The following is a 12855-nucleotide window of genomic DNA, read 5'->3' on the forward strand; positions in this document are numbered from 1 at the left end:
TATTATTAGCCATATGGTGCAAGGAAGCCTGAAGCTTATGCTGCACCAGCCAAAAAAAAAAAAAAATAAATAAAATAAAATAATAAAATAAAAAAATTCCCCGAGTTACCCTGAGAGAGAGAGAGAGAGAGAGAGAGAGAGAGAGAGAAAGAAAAGTAGAAAGGAATCACCAAGAAAAAGAAGGATGATAATATCCAGCTCAGGATCCGGGGTTTGCCAAGCCCATACTCACCAGATGTGAGCCCCTAGCGTTCATCGAATTAGCTCACGTCCTTACATTATGTTAAGTGATCCTAATCAATGTCTCTTGAAGAATATATTAGATGCGAGAATTCGATTACAATGAATAAGAAAACTCACCTGGCAGCCTTGGGCTTTATAGGTTTTTTTTTTTTTTTTTTGATTTTTTTTTTTCCATGATGTTACTTTTGCTAGAATATGTTGGCGTATTATTTATTTAAACAATTCCAGCAGATGGCATTAGCATCAACTTAAAATATGGCAGATGATAGCAGAAATTTTCGTTCTTATTATTATGATAAAGTTGGTTTTCGGGGAGTTGAAAAAAAATCGTTAGAAATGTTGTTGAAAGATAAACCAATTGATATTTCAAAATTATCACAGTTTTGTTTAAGATTTTCGCTTCCATCAATGTATCGGATAATATGTGTGGAAGTTACTTCTAGGTAAGGATACCTATACAGAATTTCGAATGTTGTAGTCATTTCAGCTGACGTTTAGACCTTTTTTTTCTGCAAAGTTACAATAATAGCCGCATGTAAACGGGGATAGGTGGTCTCATTTTAAAGAAGCGTGGTTATCAAAAATGACATCCTCCCCATCAAATTTCTCTAAAGCATGGCGAACCCACAGTTATCTACGCTTCTAAATTAGAAGAAAAATGATTTTGAGCATACAAACGTTTCTGTTCTGATTATGGCTATCATTTTTAGGTGCTTATGCATACATATATAGGTAAAACTCCAGATTGTGGCACCCCTCCGTACTTCGAAAAAGACAGAAAGAAGGCAGCGATTGGCAGGTACCACACTGCTTTCCCCTGCCTCCTCGCCTGCATGTGACATGGGAATGTCACGTGGCATCACAATACGTTGCAGCCTAAATAAAGCAAAAGGGAAACGGCAATACGGAAATAAAATAGCTGAATATAAATACAAATTTTTAAAAACAGGTGCGTGTTTTGCATGAATCCCTCATGAAGTCTTGTAAAATCCTAACCTCTTCTAAATAAAAATGACAACTTTAATACAAAGAAAGATGGATCTCTAGATCTTGGTACCACTCCATGCTTTGACAAAAAGACAGGAAGAAGGAAGTGATTGACAGATGCTACTCACTGCCCCCCCCCCCCCCCGTCAGAAAAGTCACATGACTTCAGAATCCATCCCAGCCTAAACAAAAAAAGGAAAATGGCAATACGGAACCAAAATAAATGAAAATAAATACAAATTTTTACAAACAACTCCATTTTTTGCTTGAATCCATCCCGACATCACAAAAATATAACCTTTTATCACTAAACAAAAATGACTACTTCGATACAAAGAAACTCACCTCATCAGTCCTCACATGCAGGCTGGTATACTTCATAAAATCCATTGATAAAAGCCATGGTAATCCGACACTATACTACTACCAGGTAAAATGGAAGTATTAACGGAGTAGAGAAGTCTAGGAGGACTTCTTTACTCCGATTTTCAACAACCCTAAAATGCAAATTTTTGAAAACAAGTGCGTTTTTTGCCTGAATCCCTCTTGAAGTCACGTAAAAACCTAACCTTTTTTCACTAAACAACAATGGCAACTTCAATACAAAGAAAACTCACCTCGTGAGTCCTGGCCATAGCCAGTGACTGTTTTTTGCTTGAATCCCTCATGAAATCACAGCAAAGAAAAATATCCAACAGCAACACAATGGCAATAACAAGCAACATCCTAAGCAAAAGAATAACACCACACGGCAGCACAGAAAATATCCAACATCACAAGCGCACAACCACAGAAAAATATCCAGCACAATGGCGACGCCTAACAAGAATGTCTTGAATGCAAATAATAATTTTGCATTTTCCCTCCAAATCAGAAGGAAATCTACATACAATCAGAAAGACAAATTACACATTCATACTAATCACCTAATCACACCTCTATAGTGCCGCCTCCGTAGCCAGGTGGGAAGGAGCGGCAGTGCATAGCACACACTTCTTGATTAGATCAGGGTTTGAGCCTGTCACCACCAAATACGGAGGATGCGGAAAGGTCAGGGAATGACCACTGCATATCCCGTATCCCGGAGCAATATAGCCTTAGTTGCTAATGCTCCTAAAAACCAAATAACAAACAAACAACAAACCTCTACAGTACAATCACTCCATTCTATGCCCATGACACGAAGACAAGGGGTACCCAAATACTGGAGTTCAGCACAAAGAAAACACCTGATGAGTCCTGGCTGTGGCCAATGACAGGTGTTTGCTTGAATCCCTCCCGAAGTAATGTATAAACCTAACTTTTTTTTTTTTTCACTAAGCAAAATGACTACTTGAATACAAGAAAACTCACCTCATCAGTTCTGCCATCCCTGGGCGGTATAATTCACAAATTCCATTGATAAAAGCCATCGTTAAGTCACTGCTGCCAGAATACCTATGCCACCATACAAACTCTGTGAGGTAGGAGTCAAACTGACCATTGACTTTTCTAGATGGCAATTGCCGTTCAGTAGTACCCCATGAACCCTCTATACTGTTCACATCTGGTGAGTATGTGCTTGACACACCCAGGGTCCTGATGGATATCATCATTCTTCTTTTTCTTGGTGATTCCCCCCCCCTCCTCTCTCTCTCTCTTGGGGTAATTTAGAAAATTTTTTTTGTCTGGTGCAGCATAAGCCTCAGGCTTCCTTGCACTATATGGCTAATAATAATAAAATAATAAGTAATAAAAATTTGCACAAGTTTTGGGATCTCTGAAGTAAACGAGTGGTTAACCGCTATCTGCTGAAACCCTTCATCACCTATACAATTGTAAGACTTCCAGCAATCTGATACTGTAGTAGTACCAGATAAAATGGAAGTGTTAACGATATCTAGGAAGACTTCTTTACTCCGATTTTCAACAACCCTGAAAAAACAACATGATGTACCTCTTTCAACCCTACCAAACACCCACTACCCATCCATTCACTCTTCTACCCCTATTGCACTTCCTTTTACCAAACTTGCCCTCACCAACTTCAACAATAACACCTATGTCCAACAGCACCAGCACAATGGCGACAACTAAACAAGAACAACACATGTGCAAATGATAATTTTGCATTTCCCTCCAAATCAGAAGAGAATTTACATCCAATCGAATAATCAGAAAGAAAAATTACACGTTCGCAGTAATCACCCAATCACAAAACTCAACCATACAATCACTGTTCTTTGCACACCCACGATGCAGAGACAAGTGTTACCCAGAAACTGGAGTATAACACATATATAAATATATATATATATAGTAATATGTTAAAAGTGTATAGGAGGAGGCTATATAGGAGTTCCCTTTATTGTTTATTTGTTTTATTTTATTATAGTTGTGTATATGTATGTATGTGTACATAAGTGCATGTTATCTTTACCCATTTTTCATCCATTTGTCTCTCCGTCCGGTTATCCACAAGTAATAACTTAACTCCTATTGGATGAATTTTCATAAAGTTTTATATTTGAGCCTTTAAAAATATTTGTCGATCTGTTCCAAATTTCATTATACTCAGACAAGTATAAATCGGACAATACTTAATTTTTTCAGTAAAAATGCAGTTAAGCATACGAGGTTGACATAAACATGAAACTACGTGACTTACCTTGGCGAGGATTAGTGCCAAAAGTGATTGGCAGAAACAAGCCAAATGCCACACACTGCTTCTACAGCTGGAAGCAAGCTGTAATCAGAGAAAATGGACGGCCAGGCATTTTACCCCTTTTTTTTTTCTGGGGCTGCCACACCCAGACCCCACTTTTCCTACATGCTTCCTTTCAATAAATTCCATGTGACTCCCACAAGGACATTCATACTCACAGGCAATCAGACCAACACTTGTACACCACTCAGCCACAGCCTTTTGCCCCACACTTTCCAAATCATATAAAAACCCTGGATTCACCAACATCTATATTACAAAATAAATTTTAAAAAATGAAAACACTAAATTAAAAAAAAAACTACTTAAAAAGAAAAAAGATCAACTTATTTTTCAACTTTAAGGTGTGAACAAACTAGCCATCAAGTTTAAACTCAAGTTTTAAATCACGTTTTTAAGTTTTCATGATCACATTCAATATTCAAACACATAAAGAAAGAAAGAACAAGAAACACATAAAATTATATGTACAGTAACATTAATTAACTACCTACCAGTCAAAACTAAGCACTTCCCCCCTCCTCAATGACACAAAAAGAAAACCACGCAGTTTCACGATTAGTCATCCATCATATGCTTAACTGCATTTTAGATATGCCGACCGGGCTAGCCAGTTGGGTAAAGTGCCTCCCTGGCAACTCAAAGGTCGGGTGTTCGAATCTTGCCTTGGTTTTGGATCAGAGTAGAGAATGCAGAAACCTTGGAAGGTGCAACATGGCCACAGAAGCCGCTGCGCCAACAACTAACAAAAAAAAAATTTTTAGCTATTTTTGTCCATACAACTTGAATGTAAAAAACGAATTCATCAATTAAACATAGTTTTAATACAGTATTGTTAGCTTTAGACAGTCCTTGCAATCTTTACATGTATTATTTAAGACTTATGAATGTGGTGTTGCTTGTGCAGAACAAAAAACTATAGAGTTGTATTAAGCATTGTATGAAGTGATAATCTTAGTAATTAATTGATAAGAAAATAACTATATTGACTTTTTCACTGCTATTTAATCACAGAAAAAGAATTCAATTAATTTAAGAAATTTTGAATGCACCTGAAATGTAATACATTGCATGCATTAACCAACTTATTCTTTTGTGGTCTCAGAAAGAATTTAATAAACGTAAGCGAGATGTCAATTAAAATTATTATATAAATTCAAATATTAAAACTAATTCAAGGATCTATACTATAAGAAGTTATATCTTCTCTCATGGTTTAACTTATATAATGAATTGAGCACATCTTGAGATTTATCTAAATGTTGCTTGTCCTATTAAACTTCAGGATAATCCATTTCCAATCAGTAATTTGAGCAGTATATATCTCTCCAAAGACTTGCCGAAAATTACACTTAATTCCCTACCTCTGAAAGGCACTGTTGGCACAAATAACCTTCCTTCATAATTCAGATATTCTTCATAAAAATATCTGGTACTTATATACAGTCCATTCCGGTTATTTGGGACACATCGGGACTAGTGCATTTTGGCCCGATTAAGCGGCTGCCCCAGTTATCCAAAGTTTCACATAAATAGTTAAAAATACAATGTAACCCTCCCTTTTACAATTGGTTCACTGTACAATCAAATCACGTTACGATGAACTCACCATAATAAAGTACTGTTCACTATACGATGTGTAGTAAGCACCGGTCATTGTGATCACGTTTGTGAATTGAATTTTAATTCTATTAAACAGCGATTCTAATTAGAGAAAATAGGAGGAATACTATCCACAGGCTATAAAAGTAAAGATATATTAAGCACAAATTTACCCTTTATTACCTTACCAATTAAAAAATTAAATGATATGTGAAAATCGGAAGAATATATGTGATAATCGGAATAATTAATACGTACTGTAATATGTACATATGAACTAGTTGACATTTCTGTTCACTGACATTTGTGGGTGGGGGTTAAAATTTAAAACAGTAAAAAGATAAGCAATCAATAACAAAGAGCGCGGCACACACAAATTGCAAGTAACACGATATTTGCAAGTGAGAACGGACTAACGAGTTACAAAGCTTTAAAAATAGTAATGAAGAGAAGATCTGAAAATTAATTTTTTTATATGATTGAAGATTTCATGGAAGTGTAAACACATTTCGCCATAATAACCCACAGAATTCCAGCTGTCATATTATCGCAAATTCAGTAAGATCGAGTTTACTATCCATTTATGATAGATTTCACTAACAGAAAAGCCCAATAAACAGGTGACTGCTAATTGTTTTTGTTTATTTATGGTTATGACCTCCAGAATTTCGACCGAACCACGTGGTACCATCGGAGACAATCGTAGGGTAATCTCCAGTGCTGCGGTCTCCTGCCCCGATTAATCGGCATGCTGTCCCAATTAAGTGAAGTAAGTCCTGGCTATTTTCTCGATTGGTTTCTGTTTTTTAAGATTTGCCCCAAATAAACGGCTGCTCCGATTAACCGGTGGCCCAAATAACCGGACTACACTGTACATAAACTTTTAGTTCACTTTTCAGTATTGCACTGTCATCTAACTACTTTCTTCTTGAATGGGTCATGTACGAATTGGCCACTTTCAAAATGTGAAAATCCACAATATCTGAAAGGTATTCAACCTATATATGTTGTAATTCATTCTTAACCTACTTAAATGATATATTCTTCCAATAAGCTTAAAATCAGCTTGTCAAAACAAAGGTGATAATTCTTGGATCAAAGTTGGATATCTCTCATCCTCCGTTGGTCAAGATCAACAACATTCGTCTCCCCATAGTTAAAGAGTACAAGGTTCGAGGAGTGGTAATTGATTCCAGTCTCAATTTTATTCCTCACTTGACAAACTTATCATCTAAAATACGTAGATTTACTGGTGCAATTGTTAGGGTGTCCTGTGTTGAATGGGGGCTCTCCAGAAAAACTTTAAGTATCTATTACAATGCAGTTTTCCTCCCTCTAATCACGTATGCTGCCGGTGCATGGTTTCACAGGGCACGGCTCAAACACTTCAAAGTAAAACTTGCCTCATTGCAGAGAACCATCTTGCGGTGTTTAGTTAGGGCATGCAGGACAGTCTCGATGCAAGCTCTGCAAGTACTATCCGGAACATTACCTTTAGACTTGCAAGTTACTTATAGAGGATTTTTATACAAACTGAAAAACCACATTGAGACCGGATTTCTTGGAATAACCATCAACCTTCAAGATGATGCTAAAAAAGGAAGGAGACTGTGGAATGAGTTAGTTAACATCTGGCAGTCTCGATGGGATACAGCTCCCGTTGGAGGAACCTCCGTAGCCAGGTGGGAAGGAGCAGCAGTGCGTAGCACACGCTTCTTGATTAGACCGGGGTTCGAGCCCGTCACCAGCAAATACGGAGGATACAGAAAGGTCAAGGAAATGACCACCGCATATTCCCGGAGCAATATCGCCTTAGTTGCTAATGCTCCAAAAAACAACAACAACAGCTCCTGTTGGTGCAACAACGAGAAAATTTATACCACAAGTTTCATTTCTCCTTGATAAATGTGTTCAATTGTGGTTCTGCATGGACATATTCACGTCCTACCTGTTGACAGGACATGGATCGACGAACCAGAGTCTTTTTAGGTTCAGTTTATCACAAACAGACCTCTGTTCGTGTGGATCACCAGAGAGTTGGAATCACATCTTGTTTCATTGCTCCCTGTATGATGATCTCAGACTTCCTCTTCATGCACTTACTAATTTTCAACCAGGACAGGAGTCATCTCTGCTTCAAAGCTCGGAGTCATATCTCATTCTGCAGGCTTTCGCTCAAGGTGTATTTCTTCGAAGTCGTTCATTGTCGACAGATCTCAACAGAATGCAGCACAATAGTCCTGCTGATGCATAGCTGTTTAGATCCCCTTTAATAATATATAAACTCAAATCCTCAAGAAGTGAAATTTTTCCTCGGCTTGCAGACAAAATAAGTGCTTTCTTTCTCTGGTTTTCTTTTTTTTTTTTTAGTAGCATCACTTTCTTTCCTTTATGTATTTATTTATTATTATATATATATTTTTTTTTTAGGAGCACCGCTAATTTCTTTTATTTGTTTATTTATTAATTTTTTTTTATTTAATATATTAAAAAAAATAGCACCACTTTTTTTAGCAGCACTACTACCTTCTTCCATTTTACTTATTTTATTTATTATTATTATTGATTTTTTTTTAATATATTTTTTAATTTTTTTATTTATTAATTTATTTTATTTTATTTTATTTTTTTATAAATGTTTTATTTTATTTTCTTCTGCTTAATTTTCTATGAATTCCAGTTCCATATCCAGCACCTTAGATTAGAGGGGAACTTATTAGAGGGGGCTTAGAGGTGAACAGGTATCCTGTGTGTTTTATCAGACACTCAGCCTAAAACACTGATGGATCCAATATCTCTCTATTACAGAAGATTTAGGAGAAGTCTGGTTGGCCTGCCTCCCTAAAATCCACTCGTGCATACCTTCTCGATGGTAAGCCCTGTTACGTCACTTAGGTGGCAACGAACATGTAGAGTGGTTCTCTTCAAGACGCCTGGTCAGCGTGAAGAGGAAAAGACCAAATCCTCCAGCATATGACAGCACGACAAAGCAAATGGCCCTCAGTCCCCAGCTCTTACGGCAGCGAGAGGATCAGAGTGAAAGCAGAGGGTGCTAAGAATATCTGGGTACGACCAGGCTGCCATGCACAGAAACTGAACTTGGCCTGTTATAGCGTAAGATTACTCATTGGTGATGACAGGATATTAGAGCTGGAAAAGGAATTAGAAAATGTGAATTGGAATATCATCAGTTTGGCTGAAACAAGAAGAAGAAATGAATCACTTATAAGTTTATCAAGTGAAAATATGCTGTACACCAATGGAAACAGTGAAAGGAATGAAGGTGGAGTTGGCTTTCTGGTCCATAAAGATTTTAAAAACGACATTTTGGAATTCAAAAGTACATCACCAAGGGTGTCAAGACTAATACTCAAGATTTCTAAGAGGTACAAGCTAAAGATTATAATGATTTATGCACAAACATCGAATAATGATGAAGAAGAGGTTGAAGAAATGTACACTGAAATTGAGAGTCTTCTAGATGAGCAGAAAACACACTACACTATTATTATGGGGGACTTCAATGCTAAGGTTGGAAAAAGGCAAAACAGCGCAGAAAGAGGAACTATAGGAAATTTTGGAATTGGTGAAAGAAATAAAAGAGGTGAAAGACTTGTGGAATTTGCAGAATCTCAAGGACTGTCAGTAATGAACACTTTTTTCAAGAAAAGGGTGAACAGGAAGTGGACATGGAAGAGTCCAAATGGATTAACAACTAATGAAATCGACTTCGTCCTCACTAACAGAAGATATATTGTGAATGATGTTACCGTCCTGAATAAGGTAAATGTTGGAAGTGATCACAGAATGGTAAGATGTACACTTGATATAGATGTAGGAAAGGAAAGGAAAAAACTGACTCGAGTAAATAATACAAAGGTCTTTGAGATAACAGAGGAGGAGAAAACGAAGTATGTACTGGAACTTAAGAACAAGTTTGAGTTTCTGCAGACTGCTCAGGACCAAGATATCGACGAGGAATATTACAACTTTCTGAAAGTGATAAAGCCCAAGAAACCTATAGGGAAAAAGAAATCCAAAGAAGAAAAAATTATTCAAGAAACACTTGTCATGATGAACCAAAGACGACAAATGAAGAGCAAGAAAAACACTGACAGCGAGAAAATTAAGTATACTGAGTTATGCAAAGCCATTAGAAAGAGACTCAGAGAGGACATAAGAAGATTTAACAAAAGAAAAGTAGAACAAGCATTAAGGGAAAACAAAGGAATTAAATCAGCAGCCATGAGCAGTAATACAGAAAGACAAATGATACTGAAACTGAAGAATAGCGATGGTGTACTTATAAACAGCAGAGAAGGCATAATTCAAATAACAGAAGACTACTATAGAGAATTATACAAGGAGCGAGGGAATGATGCCAGCAGTGGGGAAGATGGATTGCAAAGTAGCAACACATACGACATACCCGATATTCTTCCTGATGAAGTAGAACATGCATTGAAGAAAATGAAGAATCAGAAAGCCCCGGGGGAAGATGAAGTTACTATAGAGTTGTTGAAATTGGGAGGAAGAGACAAAACACAAAAACTGGCAAGGCTCTTCACAAAGTGCATTAGAAAAGGTGTGGCGCCTAAGCAGTGGAATAATGCAATCATAGTTTTGTTGCATAAGAAAGGAGATAAATCAGAAATTGGAAATTATAGACCAATTAGCTTGTTATCCCACATCTACAAGTTGTTCACAAGGGTAATTACTAACAGATTAGAAGAATACTTGATGAGAATCAACCGAAAGAGCAAGCTGGCTTTAGAACAGGATTCTCAACTATGGATCACCTTCATGTAATATCACAGCTAATGGAGAAAGCAAATGAATATAAAACACCATTATGCCTGGCATTTGTGGATTATGAAAAGGCATTTGACTCCATACAGCATAAGGCAATGTTTCGGGCACTGAAAAGACAAGGCATAGATACCCCATATATTTATGATTTTGAAGAAAATATATGAGAGTGCACCTCCTTTATTAGACTAGACAAAGACAGTAGGAAATTTAAAATTGAGAAAGGAGTTCGACAAGGAGACAATATTTCCGAAGCTGTTTACTGCTGTCCTTGAGGAAACTTTCAGAAGATTAGACTGGTCGCAGAAAGGAGTCAATGTGAATGGAGAGTACCTAAACCATTTACGATTTGCAGATGACATTGTGGTCATAAGCCACGATCCCAAAGAATTAGAGGAAAATCTTAATCAGTTATGCACAGTTAGTAAGGATTTTGGACTAAAGATGAATATGGGTAAAACAAAAGTAATAATGAATAAGTATGCCACAGAAAGGCAAATAATGATTGAAGGAGCAGTAATTGAAAAGGTGGAGTCATATATTTATCTGGGACAAGTTATTAGCTGTAATAATGATAAATGGCTGGACGTCAAAAGAAGAATAAATTTTGGATGGATAGCATTCAGGAAATATAGTCACATACTGAAGAGCAATATCCCAGTTTGTCTGAAACGTAAAATAATGAACCAATGTATACTCCCCACGATGACTTATGGAAGTGAAACTTTGGCACTCACCAAAAGAATGGAAGAGAAGCTGAGAACTACACAGCAAAGAATGGAACGAATTATATTGGGAATCAGACTGTTAGATAAGAAGAGAAACACATGGATTAGGCAGCAAACTCAAGTAAAGGACATTCTTATCAAAACTAAAACTAAAATGGTCTTGGGCAGGACACATAGCTCGAAGACATGGTGACAGATGGACTAAGAAAATAACAGAATGGTACCCAAGAGGAGCTAGAAGAAAACCTGGAAGACAAAGGCGGAGATGGATAGATGAAATTCATGAGTTCTCTGGTAGTAAATGGATGGCCAGTGCTCAAAACAGAAGGAACTGGAAAGTTGCTGGAGAGGCCTTCATCCTGCAGTAGATTGAAAATGGCTGATGATGATGATGATGATCCAGCACCATGGGTAATCTTATTTTTTTTTTTTCCCTCTGGAATGGGCCCCCAGAGGATCCTGGCCTACCTTCTGACAACATCAGGTGGGTCAGAGTCCCTCTTGAGACAGTATGTGCTTTACATGGACTGGCCCACCTTCCCGTGGTGTGGACGAGTACCCAGAATCTTCTGTCCAGGTGGCTGATGCTTCTGGGTAGCCATGCGGCCAGAACAGAACAACAGAACACACGCATAATACACACAAACCGACTTCACACACATATCTGGCCCATTTCTAGTGATACTGTTCTTCACAGAGATATGAGATGAAGTTGAATAAACGTTCTAGGAGCCGCCCTTTACATATACACATGTCCACATCGGCACCTCCGTAGCCAGGTGGGCAGGAGCAGCAGTGCGTAGCACACGCTTCTTGATTAGACCAGGGTTCGAGCCCGTGACCACCAAATATGGAAGATGCAGAAAGGTCAGTGAATGACCACCGAATATCTCCGGAGCAATATGGCCTTAGTTGCTAATGCTCCTAAAAACCAAATAACATAACAAACACAACCTAACATGTCCACATATTCTTCCAATATTATTCAAACATTTCTTTTGTATGTATTGTGATCACACTTATTATGGTGTTCCTGGTCAGTCCATGATCATGATTCACTTATTATAAACTTTTCTGATTCTTATTGCACTAAATTTTAAACAACAAATTTATGTCGTGTGCATCAACATTAAAAGAACTCTGCTTTTGATGCTGTTTGCATAACATTACTTCATACCACTTTGAAAGACCATTTTAACATATTTGGAGATTGTTTAAAAGTTCTTGAAAATGTCTTTGCTAGAACTCTTGTTACACCTGTCCAGAATGTTAAGAGATCCTTTTTTCAGCTAGCATTCCTGAAAGTGGTCCGTTATCTGCTATTCCTCTCTCAGCCTTACTGCAACATTTTCTTCAGTCATACAAGTTATAGGTTATGATAATATGTCCTTTCCTATGTAGATGTCAAGGTTATCACAACTTCTGATTTTCCTCTTGTGGTTGAACGAACTCACATTATCTCCATCTGAAAAGTATTTTGACACACTTCAAGAGTTCTCCTCCTATATTAAATTTTTTAAACATGCTCTTTTTCAGTTTTGGCTTCATTGGATTCTCAGATGATTTCCCCCAAAATTTAGGAGTGTTTTGTGACTCTAAATTTACTTTTGTTCATTATTGTAATCATATGGGTAATAAGTTCAACCATGCACCTTATTCTCTAAAACAGTAACTGCAACCATTCACTTTTTTTAATTTCATCATTAAAAACTTCAACAAAATGCTTAAACCCTACATTTTATATGCCTCTCCCACTGGACTGGTATTACTCTATCCAAAACA

At 37.2% G+C, this 12855-nt stretch overlaps 1 protein-coding gene across 1 annotated transcript in view; it reads left to right on the forward strand.

Annotated features, from left to right (window-relative positions):
• Positions 1-498: 498 nt before the first annotated feature.
• Positions 499-12855, forward strand: part of TBC1d7 (TBC1 domain family member 7) — a 183073-nt gene continuing 170716 nt past the window's right edge. Inside the window, 2 exon segments of the mRNA XM_090384586.1 lie at positions 499-666; positions 668-686. Of these exon segments, the coding sequence (XP_090240712.1) occupies positions 499-666; positions 668-686 (187 nt within the window).

Source organism: Mastigoproctus giganteus, chromosome 11 (genome assembly GCF_048544385.1).
Source record: "Mastigoproctus giganteus isolate SK-2022 chromosome 11, ASM4854438v1, whole genome shotgun sequence".
NCBI classification, from domain to species: Eukaryota; Metazoa; Arthropoda; class Arachnida; order Uropygi; family Thelyphonidae; genus Mastigoproctus; species Mastigoproctus giganteus.